The sequence below is a fragment of the Lepisosteus oculatus genome, chromosome 18 (genome assembly GCF_040954835.1).
Source record: "Lepisosteus oculatus isolate fLepOcu1 chromosome 18, fLepOcu1.hap2, whole genome shotgun sequence".
NCBI classification, from domain to species: Eukaryota; Metazoa; Chordata; class Actinopteri; order Semionotiformes; family Lepisosteidae; genus Lepisosteus; species Lepisosteus oculatus.
The window spans coordinates 3,487,851-3,511,924 of record NC_090713.1 but is presented as its reverse complement, the minus strand read 5'-3'; the positions used below and the strand labels follow the sequence as shown (position 1 = coordinate 3,511,924).

Sequence of the window (24,074 nt, the reverse complement as noted above, 5' to 3'; positions counted from 1 at the left end):
AAATTTGTTTAGAAACCTGAAATCTGTGAACCATTCTGATTGTACTTGTACAATTGTACTCATGTTGTACTTAGTTTTCCCCTTTAACAAGACGGGTCATCTACGACAGTTGACATACTCAGTAATTTAAACTGTTTTGATTAGTACTTTGGATAAACTCCCACCCTTTAAAACTCACTCAGTTTTCTTCAAGAGCTCCTCTCCATGGTAAACACCTAAACCACTGATCTGCCAAGCAATCACCAGCACTGCCTCACACTGTGCTGAAATGTGGAGTGGTTTATGTAACAGTAACAGTATAATTTGTATAATTAATTAGTTTCCTCAATTTGTACTCTACATTGTGGAAGTTGGTTCCTAGTTGTATGTTATCAGTGCACCCTTTCCAAATTGAAAATATTTTCTCAGGACTTAATCAACATGGATTTGAAAGAAAAAAGCCCTATATCACCTTGGAGTCCTTAATATCTAACAACCTACTGCATCAGGAGTGTAAATTTGTCCCACCTGCAAAAGATATAAGGATGTCCCCCTACCTAATCCCAATCCTGCTTCAGGACACCTCAAAGTTAATTAGACATTATTGTTTTTATTGAGTTGAATTCTAAGTGTCATCTGTTCCATCAGTTCCACTTCACTGAGTGACTCTAGAGAAGAGGGTAAATTAAAGAAGAGACAGTAGCTGAATGGACTGGAGTGAGCCAAAAAGGAGGAGGACGAGAATGTTACTCCAGTGTTTCTAATTTACAGTTGGGATCCTTCAGAGCTGCAGTCAACAGTTTCATTCCTGAATCCCCCAGGTCATTGTAACTGAAATCCAGCTTTCGCAGACTGGAGTGTCGTGACTGAATAACAGAGGCCACATCCTTACAACATTTCTTTGTTAGTCCACAGCTCAGCATCCTGCAGAGAAAAAATGAAAAAAGCATAGCTGAACATCTGCAGAACCCATTCACAGCTTTCTTTCCCAAGATCAAGCTTCAGGTCACTTAAACTAACCGAATGGAACCAAAGATCTGTCTTTATCCAAATCAGGGTTGCAGGAGAGCTGGAGCCTATTCCAGCAAGCAACAAGCACAAGGACAGGATACACCCTGGGCAGGATGCCATTCCATTGCAGGGCACACAGACACAAACACGCACATGGTAACATGCAGCCAATTGTTTCAGAAGACAGTCGTCTGACCAGTATGCAAACTCCACACAGACAGCGTCCCAGGTCTGTAATTGAATCCAGAGGCCCTGTGCTGTGAGGCTGCGATTCTAACCATTGCGCCACCATGCCTCTTGTAACACAAAGGAAAACAAATATTCAAACTTATTCACACAGTAACTAAGATTTAACTATGAACAAACAATTCCTTATAACTCTTGCATAATCTTCTTAATGAATGTGATTAGTGAACATAGGGACAGGTAACTACAGGAAGCAGCAACATGGCTCAAAACCCAGACCCAGAACAGCTGTCTTGAGCCAAGATGTCGGCCTGTTATTTGAGAAAAGCTGCAGAATTAAGGAAGGAGAGTGTGAGATTGAGACAACATAGAGATGTTGGTCTGGACCAGATTTCCCGGAATGAACTGCTGCCCAGAGTACATATGCATATTTACCAGAAGATTCTGACTGTGTTTGATTTATTTTTTAAGTGATTTTAACAAGTGAGTGTCTTAGAGAGAGTGATTAGGTACTCTGTTTTGTAGATTGGGAAGCTCCATGAAGATGCCCTCTTTGTGCTCCCTCCCAGCACAAAGATTTGTGCTATTTAGATCTGTTATTTGTTAGATCTCATTTGTTAGTGCTCCATTAATCTCATTGGAAATAATGTCCAAGCTCCATTCATTCCTGGTATAGAACCTTATATTTTTGAGGGAATCACGTGACTATCTACTAGAAACTTTACCATTAGGAAAACTCTCTAGCAAAAACAATTGATGAAGGATCAACTTCACTGAGATGACCTTGGGTTTAATTCCTGGGATGCTATCTTTATGGAGTTTGCATGGGTTTTCTCCGGGTGCTGCAGTTTCCTCCCACAGTCCAACACATACTAGTAGGTTAATTGGCTTCTGGGAAAGTTTGTTATGTGTGTTTTTGTCTGTGTGTGTCCGGTGATGCCCTGGCGTCCCATCCAGGGTGTACTTTGTCTTGCTCCCATTGCTGGGACAGCCTCTGGCTCCCCTGTGACCTTGTATTAAATGCAGAGTTAAAACAATGGATAGATGGGTCGATGTATAATTGTAAAAATGTTCCATTTCAGGTATTCTCCTCAAAATTAGGCAAAAAAATATTTTCAAATATAACTGATTTCTGTATTTGTGATTGAAGCATTTCCAGTGTTATTTTGCAGATTTGTTAGAACAACTTAAGTCAACTTATTACTACAGTGCCACTAACAAAACACATAATTTTTCATATTTATGTACTAGCATTGCAAAAAATGTTAGTACAACACTGGTCTTTTAACACAGCAATTTGTTTATTTTAACCTTTTTAAATATATAGTTCAAAGAGGTTAAAAGTTTAAGCATCTTTTGAACAGCACATTTATTTGAAAAGGTTATGATGAGAAACTCCCTAGATTACTATTTTCATTTATAAAAAAAATACTAACACAGCTACAATGTATTACATTGTATGACATACTAGTTTTTTTTAATAATCTGTTTTTTCCCCAATGTTTCTTTTTAAGGCTAAAATTATTTTAAAAAGAACAAATGTAATGTGGTTACATTAAGGTATTGGAGACAGATTTATTTTTACTATTCAAACAAACGCACAAGAAATGCTATTATTCAAATGCAAAACATCATTACCCATCACTCCCCCAGACAGGACATTTGAGAAAGCAAATCGCAGGTATTGTTATCTTCATAAGAACATCTTCATATTCAGTAATTAAGAACATCCGGACTAGGTCCAGATACTGTAGGTGGAAAAACTATCCGGAGTGTGTTACTAACAGTAAAATTCCTTGTAGACAGTCACGTGAATCCCTATAAAATACAATAAGAAGCTGTATCTTAGGAATGAAAGCAGCTCGGATGCTACTTTCTACGGCACAAAACAACACCAATGAATGTGGTGGGTTTCATTGTTTGTGCTGTTTGTAGAGGGACTATCTTCATGGAGCTTTAACATTATATTAGCACGGTGTAAGAGCAAGGCTTAATTAAGTACAGGAATTCAGTTTGCTGTTCCCTTGCCAGTCTCTCTCTCCCTTATCTCAAGTGGTGCTTGATACAGAAAGGCTATTCCATTTGGTTCACAATTAAGATGTTTTTCTAGCTCATAGAGTGTCCTGATAAGGAACAATTCCCAAAGCTGAGACACATCAACCACCCTGACAAATGGTCATCTCTGGCACCTTAAAGTCTGGGATTCCAAGGGAAAGTCTTATTCAAAGTTGTTTACAACTCTAAGGTCAGAGTGCATAGTTACTCATCATCAGCCAATCAGGAACTGGTAGGGCAGGTTAAACCCACGTGGATCTCTGATGCCCATGAAACTTTCAACCAATGAATGACCGGAGGTAAAACATGCAGTGCAGAGTCCCTCAGGGCGCCTCCTGGACATTCTCAGACTCAGAGCTCCTCCAGAACATCCTCCGACTCAGCTCGGACCACCACGTAATGGCCAGTGGGTCCGAGTAGCAGGACATTCCTTTGTTCTAAGAGTTGAGAACAGAGGTTGCCAGCTCGTAACCAAAGGATCCACCAGAGGTTAGCCCTCATGAGCCCACCGCGAAACCTCACCTGATCAACAAGTGAACTACGGTCGGAACTGTGGACAGCTGAATCAGTATTCAGAACTAGTGCTTCATCAGGAATGAACCGGTCTTCTTCCTGACTTGCTGGGACCCGCAGTCACTTTTCTCCTGTGCACGAGCTTTGCTAGTTTCAGCCAACACTAACTAGCTGGTATTCAGAGAGCATCAGCAGCGCATCGTAGCAGAAATCTCTCCCACCACGTCGCAAGCCGCAACAGCACTGCCTGGCACCGAGCCAGAGAGCAACAAGCCTGCCACTGCTTCTTTGTCCGCTGGAGATCTGAATCCACACAGATTGTATGAGTATTCAACGTTCTCCATTACAGCTCAAGAATTCAATTGTTACCTCAACACTAGTTGATATCAATTTAATTCCTATGAGTGATGTACCTGCTTTTGAGTATCAAGTGTAGAAGTTGTAATCCAAGTTCATTTACGAAACGGTCTCAATGAATGATATACTGAACATACAGATGCAGCCATTCAAAACAAGCGGGCGATACCACATTATTTTGCGGTGCGCTTTACGCAGTCTACCGCGAGTTACCGTAAATTCTCCTATAGTACCGCAAGTAAAATAATAGTATCCGGAATTTCCGCGAGGTGGAGCTAATAAAGCTCAACCTCTCATGTTTGAGCTGTCGCCATCAAAGTCTTAAATGAAGATATTACTAATAGTATTAATAATGAATGACCTTGGACAAGCTGTAAACTCAAAGTATTGCCCTGGTCCACATTCTTTTTTTCATTGACCGTCTTTGTAAAAGTAACACCACAGCATTTCGCAATCACGCATTTCTTTCCTATCATGCAAAGTACAGTAATTTTTGAGAATCTCCGATTCACCATGCCTTTCACATGCTCATAAAAGAGATTGATTTAGGAACATAAACATATTACTGTATGCAAACTGTACTGTATACAGTATGTATATGTATATTTAATGTCTTTACTGTGCCCGTTTAAGTATTGAAGATTTATATGGAATTTTACCACTGAAGGGAAATCTTAGTAGCTGAGCATAAAAAGAATAGGAGTGTAGTGTGCTCTCACGAGGCACCAGTTCTGTAGGGGTTTGGGTATTTACTGGGACAATTATTAATTGTAGCAGTAAATCACGAAATTGATTCTTTTAATGGCCTTAGAATCCAACCTTGCGATATAACTCAAACAACGCACACACACAGGTACTAATACACGAGGATACATTTATTAATACATAGAATATGCATATAAACCTAACAGATCTTTTCGAGAGGGTTATCAGAATACAAAAGGTATATATTCAGTCAGTTACGAAGTATTCAGTATATCATTCATTTAGACCGTTTCGTAATTGAACTTGGTTACAACTTCTACATTAGATACTCAAAACAAGTACATAACTCTTAGGAAATAAATTGATATCAACTGGTTGGGATAACAATTGAATTCTAGAGCTGTAATGCATTGAATTTGAATACTCATCCAATCTCTGGGGATTCAGATCTCCTGCGGGCTCTCTGGCTCTGTGCCAGGCTGTGCTGTGCTGCTTGCCACGGTGCTCTGCTGATGCTCACTGACCGGCTAGTTAGTGTTGGCTTTAACTAGCACAGTTTGTGCACAGGAGAAAAGATGACTGTGGGTCCCGGCAGGTCAGGAAGAGGACCGGTTCGTTCCTGATGAAGAGCTAGTTCTGAATAGTGATTCAGCTGTCCACAGTTCCGACCTGTTCACGAGGCTTGCTGCTGGTGCTGGTGCTGGTGCTGGTGGATCCTCTGGTTACTCTCTGGCAACCTCCGCTCTAGACTCTTAGAACAAAGGAAAGTTCTGGCACTCGGACACACTGGCCGTTCCCTGGTTGTCCGGGCTGAGTCTCAGGATGGTCAGGAGGCGTGCTGCGAGAATGTCCTGCCCTTGGGAGCCTTTCTGCTCCTGGGCCGTCCTGCCCTGGAATTCTCCTTAGAGATTCTCCTTAGAATTTCTCCTTGAAACAGTCTCAAATAGTCTCACAGGCCCTCTGTGTTGCCTGTTTTTACCTGGAGGAACTTCAGCTCTTTCATTGGCTGAAAGTTTCATGGGCATCAGAGTCCCACGTGGCTTACTCGGCCATACCAGTCCCTGATTGGTTGATCAAGGTGAGATATGAGTCACTTACTCCTAACACCTAGGAATGCAGTCCAGATGTCCATCTGGCACTCCCTAGACAGATAGGCGCCAATGGATGACCACTGATCATGATAGCCAGGCTTAGCTAAGTGCATCCCCATTTGGGAGCTGTCCTAGGAAACCTTATCAAAGGAACCTTAAATATAATTCACAAACAGCCAGAACATGTAACTCCACATTCCCAAATAGACCTCATTTCCATAGCCCCGCCCCTTATGCAAAACCAACATCCCTCCCCTGTTCTCTCTCTCCGCTGGCGTTTGTAATCGTTTTTATTTTTAAATAAATTTGAGCAAAGTCATGTATTTTAAAAATCTTAAGATTTCTATATTTATGTCTTTATTTAGTGGTTTCATTAGTGACAAAGGCTAAACTTTCTTGGAAAAATGTATTTTATGTAAACCATGTTTGCTATTGATTCGTTTAGGGCTAGAGTATGTTCATTGTCTTCCAATGAAAGAAGGGTTCCTTTCGCCGTAGTCGGGAGACATTAGAAGCTTGCCACGCCCAGATTGTTACACCAACGCATTAGCATGTTAAAGTGATTTCATTGAGGAGCCTAGCTTTCTTAACTAGTAAGTACTGTACTTACTTGGTTTTGGAGGGGGGGAGGTGTCTTTCGCTGGAAATCTCGCCCCCTTCAACTTTGAAAATACCTGTGAAACCGGTTTAATTCGTCACAGCCAGCACTCCCGCAGAGAGGGGGGTTGTACTTGCAGTGTATCGGTATACAGTAGATGGGAAAGCCAGAGCCGACCGCTACGCCGCCCACGTGTTATGCTCTTCGTTAATGTCTAAGCCGGAACACATCATTATATCTCATTTTGTATTTCTTTAAAAAAAAATCGTTTGCCCAGCCTGACAGTATTGTTGTTATTGTTTTTATCCTGTAAAGCGCTTTGAGGAGCCACCTTTAAAGGCGCCATATACAATAAAGTTCATTATTATTACTATTGTTAATTTGCTGGACAGAGAGGTGAACATTATTACGCAGAAGACAAAGATAGCGATTTACGTTGCATTATGCATTGTGCTGCTGTAATACAGTTTTAAATAATTAAAAGTATAAACAGTATCAGCTTTATTTATGGGTTTTAAATAAAGGCGATTTAAACGCGATTTAAATCAATATAAATGTTTATATTGTAACGCATAGGTGACTATTCATTGTTATTAAAATGACTTAAATTCGATCATGTTGTGATATCTAGAAATATAAATTTGTTTGGTGCGAGTGAAGTTTTATTTAATCTCTGAGCCAGGGAAACGTTTTATTTTTTTAGAGAAATGTTTGTTAAAAAAAAAGTCATGACTCCAGCAGGATTCAAACACCCAGCGTGTGAGATGGTAGTCAGGAACCTAACCCACAGCACCACTGGTGAGGTCACATGAGGAGTGTTGAAAAAACCCTACAAAACATCAACAAAATCGTATAGCATGTACAATTCTTGTGTTGCGGTACATGAATATAATTATATCGTTATTAATTTCTTTAGATACTTGATTCCATATTATATTCCCTTTTAATCAAATTCTAAAAGTGTGCTTGTTGACTCCAGTATCACGTTAGTTAAAGACTTCGATGCTTAAAATGTTTAGGGAGAAATGAAATACTGGTGTGTATGTTTTCTTTAAAGTACCGAGACCAGCCATATACTGTATGTTTATGTTCCAAAATTAATATTGTTTATGGCCTTCACATGCGTTACAGTATGTTCCTATTCTTTTTATGCTCAGCTACTAAGATTTCCCTTCAGTGGTAAAATTCCATATAAATATTCAATACTAAAACGGGCACAGTAAAGACATTTAAATCTTTCTACGATTGACCAACCGACGAGTGCCCCTGGCCGTAGCCAATTACCTCCGGTACGTGTCTGTACCGCGCACTTTGAATGGCTGCATCTGTATGTCCCTCTTGGTTTGTAACTCTTAGTGTCTGAATATATACCTTTTGTACTCTGCTAACCCTCACGATAAGATCTGTTATGTTTATATGCACATTTATTGTATTAATAAATGTATTCTCGTGTATTAGTATCTGTGTGTGTGCGTTGTTTGAGTTATCCCGCAAGGTTGATTCTAATAGCCATCAGAAAAATCATTTTGTGACTTTCTGCTACAATTAATAATTGTCCCAGTTAAGCATAAAACCCCTACATTTACTGGTGCCTTGTGAGAGGATGCCTACAACGGTTAGATATTTAGGTTAGATATCCTAAAAAAATCCTAGGATATGGGGTTATATCCTAAATATCTAACCACCTACTCCCGCAGAACAGTAAATTTGCCCCACCTGCAACTGAGATAAAATTCCCCACACCCACAACAATTAGGTTTGGTACCTAATCCTAGTTCTACTGCAGGACTCTGGGGACACCTGAAAGTTGATTGATTAGACATTATTTTTTTTGTTGCGTTGAATTCCAAGTGTTGAATCCTCAGTTCTAATAGACTCAAGAGAAGAGGGTAATTAATGAAGAGGCATGGACTGAACTATGCATGAAGGAAGAAAAAGATAATGTTCTTTTAACACAATCCCACAGTGTTCATTTACCACAGTGCTGTTAATTTACAGTCGGGATCCCTCAGAGCTGCAGACAACAGTTTTACTCCTGAATCCCCCAGCTTATTTTCACTCAGGCTCAGCTCTCTGTTGTGAGGTGACCGAACAGCAGAGGCCAGACCTTCACAACATTTCTCTGTTAGTCCACAGCTTCCCATCCTGCAGACAAAAAGATAGCACAGCTGAACATCTGCACAGCTCATCTGCATCTTTCATTTTAAATGTTCACTACAAAACCAAACTTAACGGTAAAATATAACAAAATATAACATCATATAACAGGTAACATCATTACCTTTCTCAGAACTAAATTATTCCCATATGTCCTTTTTAATTTTATTCATGTTCATAGTAACAGGACACTGATACCTGTCACTGCACCCACTGAACAGTTCTATTACTGTCTTGACAATGTGAGTCACTGCTGCACAGTGCTGGAGCCAGGAGCCCAGGAGGCAGAGGTGATTGAGAGACTTAACTGAGAGACAGAGAGGAGAAAGTCTGTGTAGCTGAGGTAAAAATCCTGGCTGAGCAGCACATTTATGAGCACCGATCACAGAGACACTGTTTATTACACTGTCACAACACAGGTACCCAGACCCTGTCAGTATTACCCCGTGGATGTGTGCAAGGGGAAAAAGGACAAAAGGGAAAGAAGGAAGCAGAGACCTTCACCAGTGCTCAATCTGCAAGGTGCTGGAGCTCAGCGTGAATAGGAGAGGGTGAATTGTGAACTGTAGGAGAGGCAATGGAAGTACTAGAGAATTATGAGAATACTAGATACAGTACTAGTGATACTATTAGTGATAGTATTAGATGATACTAATACTAGATAATATGAGAATAACATAAATAAAACACACTTTCAATGTGTTATCAGGTCATTACTATACATTTAAGCACCAAATTTAATAGTTTATTATTCCATAATCACAAGCTATTAGCCCTACTCTATTTTTGAAACATTTCCACTCTGTTACTGTTAGAACTTGGTGAGAATTAGATGAAGGTAAAGATACGTCTTATGATCAGCTTCTCCTTGGTTGTCTACCATCTCTTCTGTCCAGAGTCCTCACGTGATGATTCCCTGACTTGCCTGGACTGGGAACCCTGTCTATTGCTGTATGTTTTAGAACTGACTCGGTCTGCTATGTGTAACAGGAAGGCCTGGTCTCTACACCACACCAGTCCCGATCATCGGTGGGCCTGGTCCCTGGTGCACCTCCTCAATCCACACTGAGAGCATGCACTAGCCTGGTCTCTGGAACAGCCCCCTGAAGATTGTGTGGTCCAAACAACCCAGTATCAGGTGCCCTTTCTGGTTGACTGCCTTGGCAGCATGCACCCTGTCTGTCCAGTGTAGGCTGACCAACTTGGCCCTGTCCTGAATTCTGCTCTGAATCAGTGGCTGCAAAGTGGAGTTGATACTGCTGTGAGGCAGCCACCTTCCACTGGACTTTATTGTCCTTGCTTTTAGGTCCATAACACCTCCTGTCCAGCTAGCAAGGCATGGGGTGGGCAGAGCAGTGGCTCTGTGGCTAAGGATCTGCGCCTGTGGTTGGAAGGTTGCTGGTTCAAATTCTGTGACTGGTAGAGGAATCCTACTCCGTTGGGCCCCTGAGGAAGGCCTTAACCCCAACTGCTCCAGGGGTGCTGTATAACTGTAAATGGTTGACCCTATGCTCTGACCCCAAGCTTCTCTCTCCCCGCCTGTGTGTCTCATGGAGAGCAAGTGGGGTTATGCAAAAAGACAAATTCCTAATGCAAGAAATGGGTATGGGTAATAAAGTGATCTTATCTATCTCTTAACTTAACAAGATAAAAGCAGAGGGTACAAATTTAAAACCAAGGTCAAAACAAAGGAACTTCAAAGCTCAGAGAACAAACAGTAACAAGAGACTGAGAGAAGAGCTCTGACAAATTCTGGACTTAAAAATTCACAGCAAATTAGTTGCACACTAGTGTTATTGATCCCGATTTCATCATTTTGACAATTTTGTGCAACAGTGAAAGAGATAGACCCTCAAATAAAATGCATAATACTTTTATGCCAAGGTAGCAAAATCTTAACTCACATTCTTTCAGCTGTATATAAAATACAGGTTTTCATTGATTACAGCTCCGCATTTAACACAATAGTTCCTTCCAGACTAGTGAGGAAGCTTTATGACCTGGGCGTCAACACCTCTCTGTGCGGGGGGATTATGGATTTTCTGACTGGCAAACCACAGACTGTGAAGGCAGATGGGAAACTTTCTTCCACGCTGACCATCAATATAGGTGCCCCTCAGGGTTGTGTGCTTAGCCCTCTGCTGTTCTCCTTGTTTACCCACTATTGTGTGTCCAGACAGATCCAACTCCATCTACAAATATGCTGATGACACACCATCATTGGCCGAATCTATGCTAATGATGAGACATCCTACAGGGATGAGTTCAGGAGCCTGGTGGAGTGGAGCTTTGACAATAATCTCTCGCTCAATGTTAATAAAACCAAAGAGCTGGCCATTGATTTTAGAAAGCATGGTGGGGACCACACCCCGTTCACATCAATAGGGTGGCTGTTGAGATGGTTAGCAGCTTCAAGTTCCTGGGTACATTCATCGCTAACTACCTAACATGGTCCAAATATGTAACTGGAGCTACAAAGAAGGCACTGCAGCACCTTTACTTCCTCAGACAATTGAAAACATTTGGACTGTCTTCAACTGTCCTTACCACATGTTACAGGTGCGCTATTGAGAGTGTGCTCACATGTGGTATTACAGAGTGGTTTGGCAGCAGCTCATTTTCTGACCGGAAGGCATTACAGGGGGTCGTCAGGTCAGCCCAGTCCATCACTGGAGTACAGCTCCCCTCTATATCAGACATTTTTACTATTCGCTGTCTCAGGAAGGCTGGAAGTATCGTTGAGGACACCAGTCATCCTGGATCCTCACTTTTCTCCTCCCTTCCCTCTGGCCAGCACTATAGGAGCATAAAGGCACAAACGTCTAGACTCAGAGACAGCTTCTTCCCTCAAACTGTCAGTTTACTGAACTCTGCCCCTTTCACTGGCTCACACTGATGTTTTTTTCTCTAAGTTGTATGTTATTTAACTTGTTGTTGTTGCTGCCCCTGTTCTGTGTTCTTGTTTTTGGTGTTTCCTTGACGTCTTTGTATAGGAGCATACAGTACATGCAAAGCATTTAATTGCACTTGTGCATATGACAGTAAACTCTACTCTCTCTCTTCTTTTATGATGCATGTTAAAAAGAGAATGTTGTGTGTCTCACCATAACTACAAAAAACAATAAAATAGAAATCACCAGTTCACTTACCTTAATGTTTCTAATTTACATTTAGAATCCCTCAGAGCTGCAGACAACAGTTTCATCCCTTAATCCCCTAGGTTGTTCTCACTCAGATCCAGCTCTTTCAGAGTGGAGTATTGAGACTGAAGAGCAGAGACCAGATCTTCACAGCATCGCTTTGTCAGTCCACATTTCACCATCCTGTAGACAAAACGACAGAAGCACACACAACTAAGCAATAATATACAACATCATGTATGCACCTGTCTTTGAATGTCCAAGGATGAGGATGATAATATCTGTTTAAAATGTTGGGATAAAGAAGAAAGAAGTAAGATAAGAAGAAATTGTCAGTAAGTGTTAAACTGTCTATTTCAGGACTTTATGTAGCAAAAGCAGAATGTAAGTCATCCCTGTGTGCAGGCGACCTGTTGTATACAAGTAATATATCCAGATAGATCTCTATCAGTACTTTTCCAGATTTTAAATCAATATAGTGCCTCTTCAAGGTATAAGGTGATTTTGATAAGGGTGATGTAAGTCCCGTGAATAAAATGGTAGGGAGAACTGTACATTATTTAATAAAGCAATAAAAGTTAATACATAAGTTTAATAAATAGCATTTAAATTGAATAAATATAAATGAAACTAATATGTTATAGTAATTCATAGCTGTGTCAATATTTTTTTTAAAATGAAGAAGTAATCAGTTTCTTATTGTATCCATTGTAAATAGCCAATTCAAAGAACATTTAATCTGTCATCTTGTCTTTTAAATGACATATTTAAAAAATCTTAGAATGAGCACTTTTCTGCATTAAAGAATACTTTCGAACATGGAAAAAGTACCAGGAAATTGAATTACATTTTGTTCACAATCACCACTGTAAGTTGTATTAAGTTGACTTACTAAAAGCAGTTAATAAATCTGCATATCAAAATGTAAAAACTATCTTTTCACGCACAGACAGCGGGAATATTTAAAAATTTTCATATGTTAAACAACATGTGAAGAGAATGTCTTCCACATTGTATTTGCATACACCCACCCTTCCATTTTCTAACCACTTTATTCAGTACAGGGTCATGGGAGAGCCAGAGCCTAATCCAGCAAGCAATGGGCACAAGATGAGGTACAGTACACTCCTGATAGGACACCAGTCCATCACAGGGCAGATACAGACACACACTCACACCAGGGCAAATTTACCTAGAAGCCACCAGTATATCTTTTTGGACTGTGGGAGGAAATCGGAGCTCCCGGTAGAACAAAGATGCTGTTTGAAGAAGTTCTCCCAGGGCTGATGTATCAACAATATAATGAGAAGTTCATTAAATTATGATGAACACACGCTAAACTAATGAGAACCTAAATTTTACCAAACTTCTAACTTTTAACTTTTTTCAAAAATGTTCATGATATATATCCTAATAACAACTCAAGGGAGCAAACATGATCCTCCATGTTGGGAGGTACATTGTTTCTGAGTCAATTTGCCCTGTTGTGAGTGTTTGTGTCTGGATAAAATATTGTAAGTGATGGTTTCGTGATTAAGGAACTTGAAAAAGTTAACACTTCATTCTTTTCCTGATCTTAGAAAAAAAAAATCCCTTTAGTCTTTATGGTTGCTGTGCCTGAAGTCTGAATTTCTCTCGCCTCCCTCCTCACTTTGTTATGTTTCTTCCTACTTCATTTTTTTATGTCAGTTGAAAAATAAAATAAGACTGAATCCCCAGTCTAGTCCCAAGTGCCAGTATGAGACGTTTTTAATTCATTTTAATTTGCTTTAATTCACCACTAATAAATATTTATTTTATATGCATCTTTATCTCAAAATAAAAATCCCAAAATGATTTGCTGTAAGAAAATAAAGAAGAAAAGCACATAATGAGATATGTGACTCAGATGTCAGGAAGTTGCCCAGTGGATTTTGTACGAATTGAAGTTCCTAAGATATAAGCAATGCCTGTGTGCTATCTGTCTGTTCCAATACCCTAGCGGGCACAGTGAACTAGTGGCTACTAGTGGCTAGGGGACATATTAATATGTGTAAATAATATATATATTAAAATAATTGAATATAGATGAAGGCAGTCTGCAAGAGTGGCTGGATATCTATGGATATTACTTCAGGGAAAGTATTTAACTCGACAACCTTCCTTGCTCATTTTGACACTACTTTGCTCAGGTAATCATTCATTTACCACCAGTTACACAGTTTTTTTTTCTAACCATTTGTACCTAATCCTGCTCTTCAAGTTTAAACTGTATAAATCTGTAAATGTATATTCATACTTTAGAACATGATGGTCAGTTAAATAATAACTTATACTCTAGTTTGTCATACTCCTCCTCCACTTTTCACATTTCTCACTCTGCAGAGTTTGTCGTCCACAAAAGAGGAAAGAAGGTGAAGGAGAGAGATCACACATTATCAAACATAGGTGTTACTTTTTGTTGTTTATTCTCTTTTTATTCTTAATTATTCTAGATTTTTATTATACAAATATATTATACATAGCAAATGTAATTATTAGTTTTTAAAAGAAAATACACTGTACACAATATATAGACAAACTTCAATTGCAATTTTAGCTTAAGGGTTGTTGTAAACCAATATATCTGTTTTTTACTCCCACTATTGACAGTATGCATGTTTGCTTACTCATTCATGTCATTAATTTATTCATATTATGTTAATATTATTTAATATTATATTTTTATATTATATAACATATTGTGATATATAAAATAATATAATATATAATATAATAATATAATAAATATCAAAATAGTATACATATATTTTATAATTAGAGAAAAATTTGTCATTGTTAAAAATTAAACTTAATTAATTGTCCAGAAAGTAAGCATGTGACCTGCTAAGTGGTAGGCAAACATTTTATCCCTGTACATTTCAAACTATGAACATTTCATTTTCTAGTACAACAATAACAACAGCAAAATGTAGTCAAAATGAACATGTGAAAGCATTTCCAAAATAATCACAACTAAATGAGTTAAAGAATTGGATGCCGATGTTTACTAAGAAAGTGGAATACACTACCACTTTCAGTTATAGTATATAAATATAGACATATCAATAAATTAATATTGTTCATAATGTTCAGACACTTATTTTTATTTTACTCAGATTTCCCTTTAATTACATGTTTTCATATTAATATTCCCTTTAAAGTGGGTTTAAAAATGAATATTTTCACATTTTACATTATCTAATGTACAGTACCACAAGTGGCACCTACAATATTTATCGTCTGTAGCCATTGGATCACATAGAATTACTCAGCACTAGGTTATTGCTGCAATAAGTTTTAATGCGTATTCTGAATGGCTGTGGTATGAAAATAAGTTGTGGAAGGAATTTCTTGAGAAAATAAAAATAGAATTCCTCATTATATCAAAACTGAAAACTTTTTATTCAGGAACAAACAATGCATAAACTGCCTTCAGAGGCAGAAATGTCTTTATTTCTTAATAATTATTATATAATAATTATTAAATATTTATATAATAATACTTATTATATTTATTAATACTATTCTAATAACTATGATAGTATTTAGCATCCATGACGCAAATTAGTAGAAAGTGGTTATAGCCAGACCTAGTGTTAGACCTAGTGTTAAACCTACTACCTAAAGTTAGACCTAGTGTTCAAATGTGGTACGTTCAAGACTATGAATGAAATTTACCCACAGAATTAGAAATCAGCAATGTGTTTTTAAAAAAAGATGGTCAAAATGTGAAGGACTACATTTTGAGTCTCTTGATAGTGGGACAGTAACAAAGATGCCACAGACAAGAAAAATGATCTACTAGTTTCTTGACTTTCTATATGCCTCCCTTCATTTTTTGTTTTGTATTTTTGTTTCCTTTTTTGACGTGCAGTGTGTGAAAAGGGGAATATTGTGTGTCTTAACACCACTATAGAAACAATAAAAAAAGAAATTACCAGTCTTAACTTACCTTAGTGTTTTTAATTTACAGTTGGGATGCATCAGAGCCACAAAGAACAGTTTTACTGCTGAATCCCCCAGTTTATTGACACTCAGATCCAGCTCTCTTAGATTGGAGTGTTGACTGTAGAACAGAGACCAGATCCTCACAACATCTCTCTGTTAGTTTACAGCTCCCCATCCTGCAGACAAAAAGGAGCACAGCAGCTTGACTACAGCACCCAACTAGGAAATAATACACGTCATGTCTATACCCATCTTAGAGTCCACGGGTGAAATGAGAATGATGATACAATTTTAGGACTCAAAAGGGGGAAACAGAGACACACGTGGAGCTACAGTGAAAGGAAAAGGGAAACAAAAAGAGACTTTGACTCATAGACTCACATGTCTCATTGTGAAAACAGCAGACCTCTTCAAACAAAATTGTTTGTTATTTTTTATTATTATTATTTATTTCCACAATTTTACTACAGGAATTCTAGCTAGATCTTGCTCTTAACCAACCCTTCAATCTCTCACCAACTCTACAAACCTAAAAATAGGGCCAACAAGGCAACCCTGTCTTGTGCCATTGAACAGATAAACGTAATTGCAGGATAAATGATTAGTTCAGACCAAGGCATTGAGAGAGCTATAAAGCACTCTAATACAAGAGATAAAGTCTGGACCAAACTCAAATTCTCCAGAGTCTCAGATTAAACAAATGAATAATGTCACTCCACCTGGTCAAGTGCTTTCTCTGAATCAGATTATGAATAACCTGGACATCATCCCATGGACATGGACTTGGACACAAAAGCCTCAGATTAAAATAAAGACCTTAAGGAATCCTGTTTGGTATGGCAAAATAACTGAGTGGACCTCAACCTCAACCTCAACTTTCACACCAGTACTTTGGTCAATACCTTACCATCACAACAGAGAGGAGATAAGAACTGCAGTCTAAAAGATCTTTGTCTTTTTTTTTTGTTTGGAAAAGAAGAGTACAAATTTGCTCTTCTCAGTTATACAAAAACTAGAGCTAAAACTACAGGAGCAGTTTGTCCATGACAACAATAAACTGTGTCTTTGGCTGTGTGTTGCAGGACGAGAAGATGCTGGCCCTGCAAGTTTACAGACAACTGAGTGGATTTAGGTTTGTGACTCACAGCCACAATAGAGTTTGAATGTCAGCATTAAAAAGGCAATGTAAAGGTTTTCCATTTCCAAAATACAGCTGCCATTGTAGCTGCAGCTATATCATCCAAAGAAAACGGAATCTGCAGTTTGGGAGACTCCTTCTGCTGGAGCTTCTGAGGTTCTACCTTTAGGTTCAGACATTCTGTTAAATACAGTAGAGTCAATAATAATACAAGAATTGTTCAAATAATTCTGGGTTTTAATGGTAAAAAATGAAAAGTGTGCTAGAGCAGAGGATGAACATGTCTACTCCATTGAGCACCTAACGAGACGTCCCCTCACAGGGACAGTTTGACTCACCATCTTATCTTGATGTACAATGTGTGAAGTAAATGTGAGGTACTTACCATGGTTGTAGTTATCCACAGGTATTAATCTCCATACACACTCCTCTGATGTGGCGTATTTACTCATGTCAAAGACATCAAAGACATCAAAGACAAAGACATCAGACAGCAGAGAGAAATAGGCAAGTGCTGAACACTGGGAAGGTGAGAGGCTTTGTCCTGAATTTTTTTAACACACTGGTCCTTCAGTTCACTCAGGCAGCGGAAAAGGTTCATGCATCTTTCAGGAGAGGAAGTTGTTTTAATTCGTTTCTTGATATGTTCTGCTGTTTTCTGGATATCACTGGGGTAATCTTGTGAGTGTGACAGAAATCCCTTCAAAAGCTTCTGGTTGTTCTCCATTTCAATTCCCAGAAGGAATCGGACAAAAAAGTCAAGGTGGCCATTACTGCTCTGGATGGCTCTTTCCAGAGCATTTTTATTCAAAGTGAGCTTAGATTTTCTTTTTAAAGTGGAATCCTTATATTTTTTCTTTAGTGGGTTAAAATAGTTGTTGTGATTAGATCCAAAAATATACAGAGCTACAAAATATTCCTGGACTGTCAGGTGTAAAAAGCTGTACACCTTTTCCTCAAATAAGACTGAATCTTATTTGAATATTTCCTTGCACACCCCTGAGTAAAGAGAAGAGTTGTTGATATTGATGCCATATTCTCTCAGATCTTTTTCATGGAACACAGTGATATCTGTTTTTCTCCAGACTTTCAAACGCCAGGTTTCCCAGCTTCAGAATTGCTTCTTGATTTGATATGAGGATATTTTCTTTCTTCTCTTTCCCTTCCTTTGCTGTCAGTAACACAAGCAGAAAGTTTGTATAGAGACCTGTCAATGTCTTTGGACTCTCCTCACTGTTCTCTTCCAATGTGTGCTCCAGAACACTAACTACAATCCAGCACAAAACAGGAATATAGCACAACATGTAAAGACTCCTCAGTGTCTTTATATGTGAAATAATTCTGTTTGCTAGAGTTCTGGTCTTACACTTCTTTCTGATATACTCTTCCTTCTGCTGGTCATCAAACCCTTGGACCTCTGTCACCGTGCTGATGAGCTCTGGAGGGATCAAACCTGCTGCAGCTGACCTGGAAGTGATCCAGATGGAAGTGTTAATGGGAAAGTTTCCCTTGATGAGGTTTGTTAACAACATATCTAACAATGTCGACATTTTCAGATCAGACCAGATCTGGTTTGTTTCAAAGTTAAAAGAATGTCTGCTTTCATCCACACCATCAAAGATGAAAAGGATTTTGCAGCAATCCAAAATCTTATCAAGAGATTTTATTTCTGGATAGAAACATTGAATTAGTTCCTGTAAACTCATTTCTGCTTGGATAAAGTTAATTTCACAGAATGGAAGAAAAAATATAAAGTCAAAGTCCCGGTTGTCTTTTCCAGTAGCCCAGTCGAGGATAAATTTCTTCACAGAGAATGTTTTACTGATGCCAGTGACTCCCTTCATCAGTACAGTCCTGATGGGTTTGCTCTGTCCTGGCAGTGGCTTGAAAATATCGCTGCACTTGATGGAGCGGATTTCTGATTTTGTGATTTTGGAGATTGTCTCTACCTGCCTGGCCTCATGTCCATGATTGACCTCAGCACAGTTGCTTTCAGTTATCCATGCATGTGTATACAGTAGATGTTATCAAGGAGGGTCTGCTCTCCTGGCTTAGCAATTCCCTCAGACACAACTTCCTCTTCAAGACTTCCTTGTGTTTGTCTTTCAGTGTCTGCATCCACCCTAAAACAGACAGAACACATGATAAAGGTACAGTTTGCTGTGAGACTTCAGGAGAAATCCTGACAGTGTAATATGATGATCGCTCTCTTATAGAGTCACCTGTGCCCTTTGATACTGAGGTGTATAGGTTTGCAATAATGAGAAACAATCAAAACAGATGGACCCAGGTGTCTTCAGTCAGTGTCTCAGTAGTTTATAATAATAAGGATAATAATCCTTACATTTACAGTAAATATCACTGCTTTCCTGTACACTCTGAACACTGAGCAATTTAAAGTTAATGTACTCCTCAAACAACACCAATGTGTAGAACCCACCTGGATGATGTGACAGCAGCTATAGTGCGTCAGTACACTCACCACACATCAGCTATCAGTGGGGAGGAGAACAGAGTGAATGAAGCCAATAAATAGATTGGGATTCTTAGGAGGTCATGAGTGGTAAAGGCCAAGGCGAAATTTGGTCAGAACACCAAGGTTAACACCCCTACTCTTTTCGATAAATGTCCTAGGATTCTTAATGACCATGGAAAGTCGAGACCTTGGTTTTGTGTCTCATTTGAAGGACGGTGCCTTTTTACAATATAGTGTCCCATTCAGTATACTGGGACATTATGACCCACACAGACTGCAGGGTGAGTGCCCCCTACTTGTTCCACTAACACCTCTTCCAGAAACTTCTTCCTTAACTTTTCCAGGAGGTCTCCTATCCAGGTACTGGCCAGGCTCACACCTGCTTGGCTTAAGTGGGTTGCCACTTGTTAGTTGCAGAGTGATATAGCTGCTGATTAATTTTAAGTCTTGCACTCTTACAGCTTCATAGACCCACCCTCTCATGAGTTTACACAGAGGGGTTATCTTGCATGAGAAAAATCTGAGTTGAATTAGTTCAAGATGTTGACAAGTTGGTACAGTATTAAATGTTAATTGACTTCCTACACTAATCATGTTGTGCTAACAACAATTTCATTAATATGGATCCCCTCCCCCAAATGTAACCCAAAGTCAATTTCCTTGAATTACTGTAGGTGGGAGACTATTTACTTAGCCACCTGCCATTAGAAATGAATTAAAAAATGGAAGCTCTATCTTCTCTGAGATTTCATTTGTGGAACTTCCATTATGTGCATATTGAGAATTAAAATAAGAAAGTAGTTCAAGTAGGTAGCTCCGTCAGCATACGTAGGCTGCAAAGGAACAGGTAATGGGTTTATTCCATCCTGAAAAGAAAAGAAAGGGAACACAACGTTTCGGCTGTGGAGCCTTCTTCGTTGTGAGGTGCTTTGTTACCTGTTCCTTTAAAATAAGGAAGTTTTACTGTTATATCCTGTTTTATTTGATTTGAATGGGGTCCTATTCATTGCGCAGCAGTACTTACTTTAATAAAGTGGTTACCTTAGTGTTTGTGATGTGAGTGACTTAGAAGCAGCTGTGGAGGCAGAGATGAACAAACTGGAAAAACTAAGAGGAGCTAGATGTGGTGATGAAAATGCTCTCAAATCTGTAGCAGTTTCAACAGGAATTCCAGCAGAAATCCATGTACAGTACAGAACAAGGTGAACAGCACAGCACCAATACAGGAAATACAGGAAATACAAGGAAGTAATAAAAGAGAATTAAAGAAAGGTACTGACATAACAATGAGTTTGGTTTAGCAGTGGTTTAGCAGGTACATAACTTGTTATTCAGTGCATACAACATCTAATTTTATATATTTTGCTCAGCTTTTGATTTTTAGGTCATATTTAGGTTTGTGAGATGGTTATTATCGGTTTATGATGAAGGCACCCTGGGTACATCAGAAAGGCTTTACTAATGAAAGTGAAAAAAGACTTTTTGTCTGTTCCTTTTTCTCAGTTTGTTTTAGAAAATATTGATAACTTGTAAGTTGTGAAAATTAACCTGATTAATTATGATTACGATTTATTTATGTATTAGTGTACTGCAGAAACCGGTGCCTCAGTTTGGTCTCATCAGGGAGTGAGCTATTTGGGAGAAAGTAACTCCTGGAGTTAATAAAGAAAACAGGTTAAAAAAGAAGACAGGGTAGGCTGACAGGCCAAAATGAAAATAATCAAGTTGAGGTCTCTTTCCACTGCTACTCATTTGTAAGATACAAAAAAGTTAAAGAAGACAAAGAGTTAGGGACTGAATTAGGGTTAGAATACAAAATATCCAGTCAAAATCCAGTCTCCAGTTAATGTGTGCAGGTGCTCAGCTACCATCTAAGGGGAATCTGTCACAGTCACCTTAGGTTTTAAACGTTTTAATGAACCAATTTATGGATCAATTTATCCCTTTGTCACAACCTCTAGCAAGTGACAATTAAAAGAAATGTGTTGCATTGGGAGCCTCTGAAAGAACTGAACTTTTTAGTCCTGAACAAAGAAAACTATGAGGAGACCTGATACAAGGTCTAGCTTTCCCTGTGTTGTGTAAGGTTCAGCTTTATGTAAGAATCTCCCATAAGTTCCATAGAAAAAAAAAGTTTCTGAAAGTTGCCTTCTGTAACTAAGTTAAGTTACTTTAGACAAGTAAAGAACAATTTGTGTGATGAACTCCTTCTGTGGGTTATAAACGTAGAGTATTCATAACACAGTCACCACAGGACACCATGTTACTCTGTTTCATTCTGTTTTCATACACATGTATCTGCGTATCTTCTTGTGCTTTTATATGGAAAATTGTGAGTAACGCGTAATGCAGTCATGTCTGGGAAACACAAAGTAAATGATCAAATAAATTCACTCAGGTGTTTTATTTTGTGTATAATTACTGAATAGTACATTGTATAGTATTGGTATGGCTGTTGAAGTGTGTAAGAATAGATTGAGACAGTGGTCAGCATCTAGTGTCAACATTCATTGAAAGCAAGAAAGCAACTGAGGTGTTCGCTGAGTTGTAGTGGATGTGGGATCAAACAAATCATCTTATATATGAGATATACTGTATATATATATATGATATCCGATATATGATATAGGAGACTGATATAACCTACAAGGTAGACAATAATACATTAGTGTATATATTTTAATTTAGTAGTAATTTATTGTTTTTAATCCCTGAGTAAATGATCAACAATGTGTATCACAGCAGATCGATCCACAAATATATTCTTTTATTCTTGTTGGTTTGTTACACATATTTCGTTATTGTATCAATAAATTGTATACTGTATATTTATAACCTATGTGTGAGACATAATATCAAACATATTATGTTTGATAACTAACAATCATCAAAGTAAATTCACAATTATTCCAATTTCTGTTGGTTACAGTAAATTAAAATCCTTCACACTCTCACACACACTGACCTGCTCTTTCCTGCTCTAACTCAATGTGTGAGACAGTATGTGTGCCTGTCTGGAGAAGGACAATCCAAAGAAACAGACACTTACTCTCACATACTAACCTGTTTAGTCAGTCTCCTGCAATTCTGCTGTGCAGAAATCCTGAAGTTCCTCTGTCAGTTCAGTGACAGCTCTCCTCACATCTTGGACACAGAGAGTAGAGAGAGAGGTGAGACTTCAGGAAGAGGTAAAATTGGCAGAGTACAAAGGAATCAAGAGATCTGAAGATTTCATAGAAACTCAGTGACAACATTCATAGTGACAACAGTTATACAGTACGAATGAGAGACCATCCCTCAATCTGTCTGTACTGAAATACTGAGTTGTGATCTCTACTTTTTTCAACTTTGCATGTGAAATAAAACAGCACACAGACATCCAGTTTCCCTCAGTAATGTGTGTATTAATTCAGTCACAATGGTCTCTCCAGATCTCTAGAGTTTCACTGTTAATCAGCTGGTGTAAAGAGTGTCAATATTTAGTACAGGTCTGATATCAGCTAGCAGTTGAGTAAATGAAGTCTCTTACCTGTGTCAGTGCTGGTTCAGCCATAAAGATGGTGTCATGGCCCCTGTGTTCCAGCACTGAACACAGACTACAGATAAGAGTCTGGTCAGTCTTACAGAACAGCTCCAGAGCTCTGTGGTGCTGCTGACACAGTCTGGGCTCCTGGTCTTCACTTATGTCCACCAGTCTGTGTCTCTGCAGCACTGGGACTATGTAGTGCTGTCGGGCATGTATCTCACAGTAGGAGGAAGTGCAGGTCACACAGTGTTTCACAGCTTTGAGCTTCTTTTCAGTGCAGAAATCACAGCACACTTCTCCAGGCCCAGCAAAACTGTGAGCAAAGACAATACTTTTAGATATCCTGACTACACTGCTCCTTAACAAAAAAAAAAGGTACAGTCACACAGCCACAAACAGAGATCAGTAGAGGAGAATAAACACCCAGACAACTGTCTTAGTTGTGTGAATATATTGGTATTTTGTTGTGTCGCATATTTTCTTTATTGAGAATGTTTGTTTTGAAATGACAGGTGCATGTTTGCTTCTCTAAAATTAAAAAAAAAAACAGAGATTCAGACTCATATCTGTCCAGTCTGAAGTGATTAATATAAAGCTGATCCTCAACAGTGCTGCTCTTTCACAGATAAAGCTGCTGACATAACTGTCCTGCTCCTGTCACCATTTTCTGGTCTCCACATGACCTGGACAACATGTTGGCAATGGGAGACACCTGTGTGTGATGTTTTATTGTGGAGAAACCACTGCACGCCAGCCTGGTCGCACCTTGACAAAACAAGACCTTCATCCTCTGACTTGAAACTCAGATGATTAGATGTCTCCTTCTACTGCATGCATTGTCCACCAGAAGAGACACTGAGATATTCCAGGTGGTTCACCTTCTTCGTCCTGCACTGGCACTACTTGGACAGGGTCCTGTGTGCTGAGTGTGCAGGACACTGAAGGACAGAAGCAGTTCTTCTGCACTTCACCTTGTTGACTTTGAACTTACATGACTACAGGAATCACAGACTAGGGTCTGGAATTTGTAACCAATAATTATGCTATGGAGTGATGGATACACGCCTATTAACAATAATCATTACAACTGCCAGCACCACCATCATCATCACATTGTCGGCAATTTGCTACCCATACAGCTTACAGGGAGTCCAGCTCAATGATCATCCAATT

The 24,074-nt window shown here is 38.8% G+C and overlaps 1 protein-coding gene across 1 annotated transcript; it reads right to left on the bottom strand.

Annotated features, from left to right (window-relative positions):
• Positions 1–626: 626 nt before the first annotated feature.
• On the bottom strand, positions 627–22,993 carry LOC102683627 (ribonuclease inhibitor). Its single transcript, XM_069180572.1, is given in 8 exon segments — positions 627–903; positions 8,473–8,640; positions 11,802–11,975; positions 15,766–15,937; positions 17,285–18,366; positions 18,849–19,022; positions 22,439–22,519; positions 22,905–22,993. Coding segments are annotated over 4 exon segments (552 nt in total). The 5' UTR covers positions 15,798–15,937; positions 17,285–18,366; positions 18,849–19,022; positions 22,439–22,519; positions 22,905–22,993; the 3' UTR covers positions 627–725.
• Positions 22,994–24,074: the final 1,081 nt, after the last annotated feature.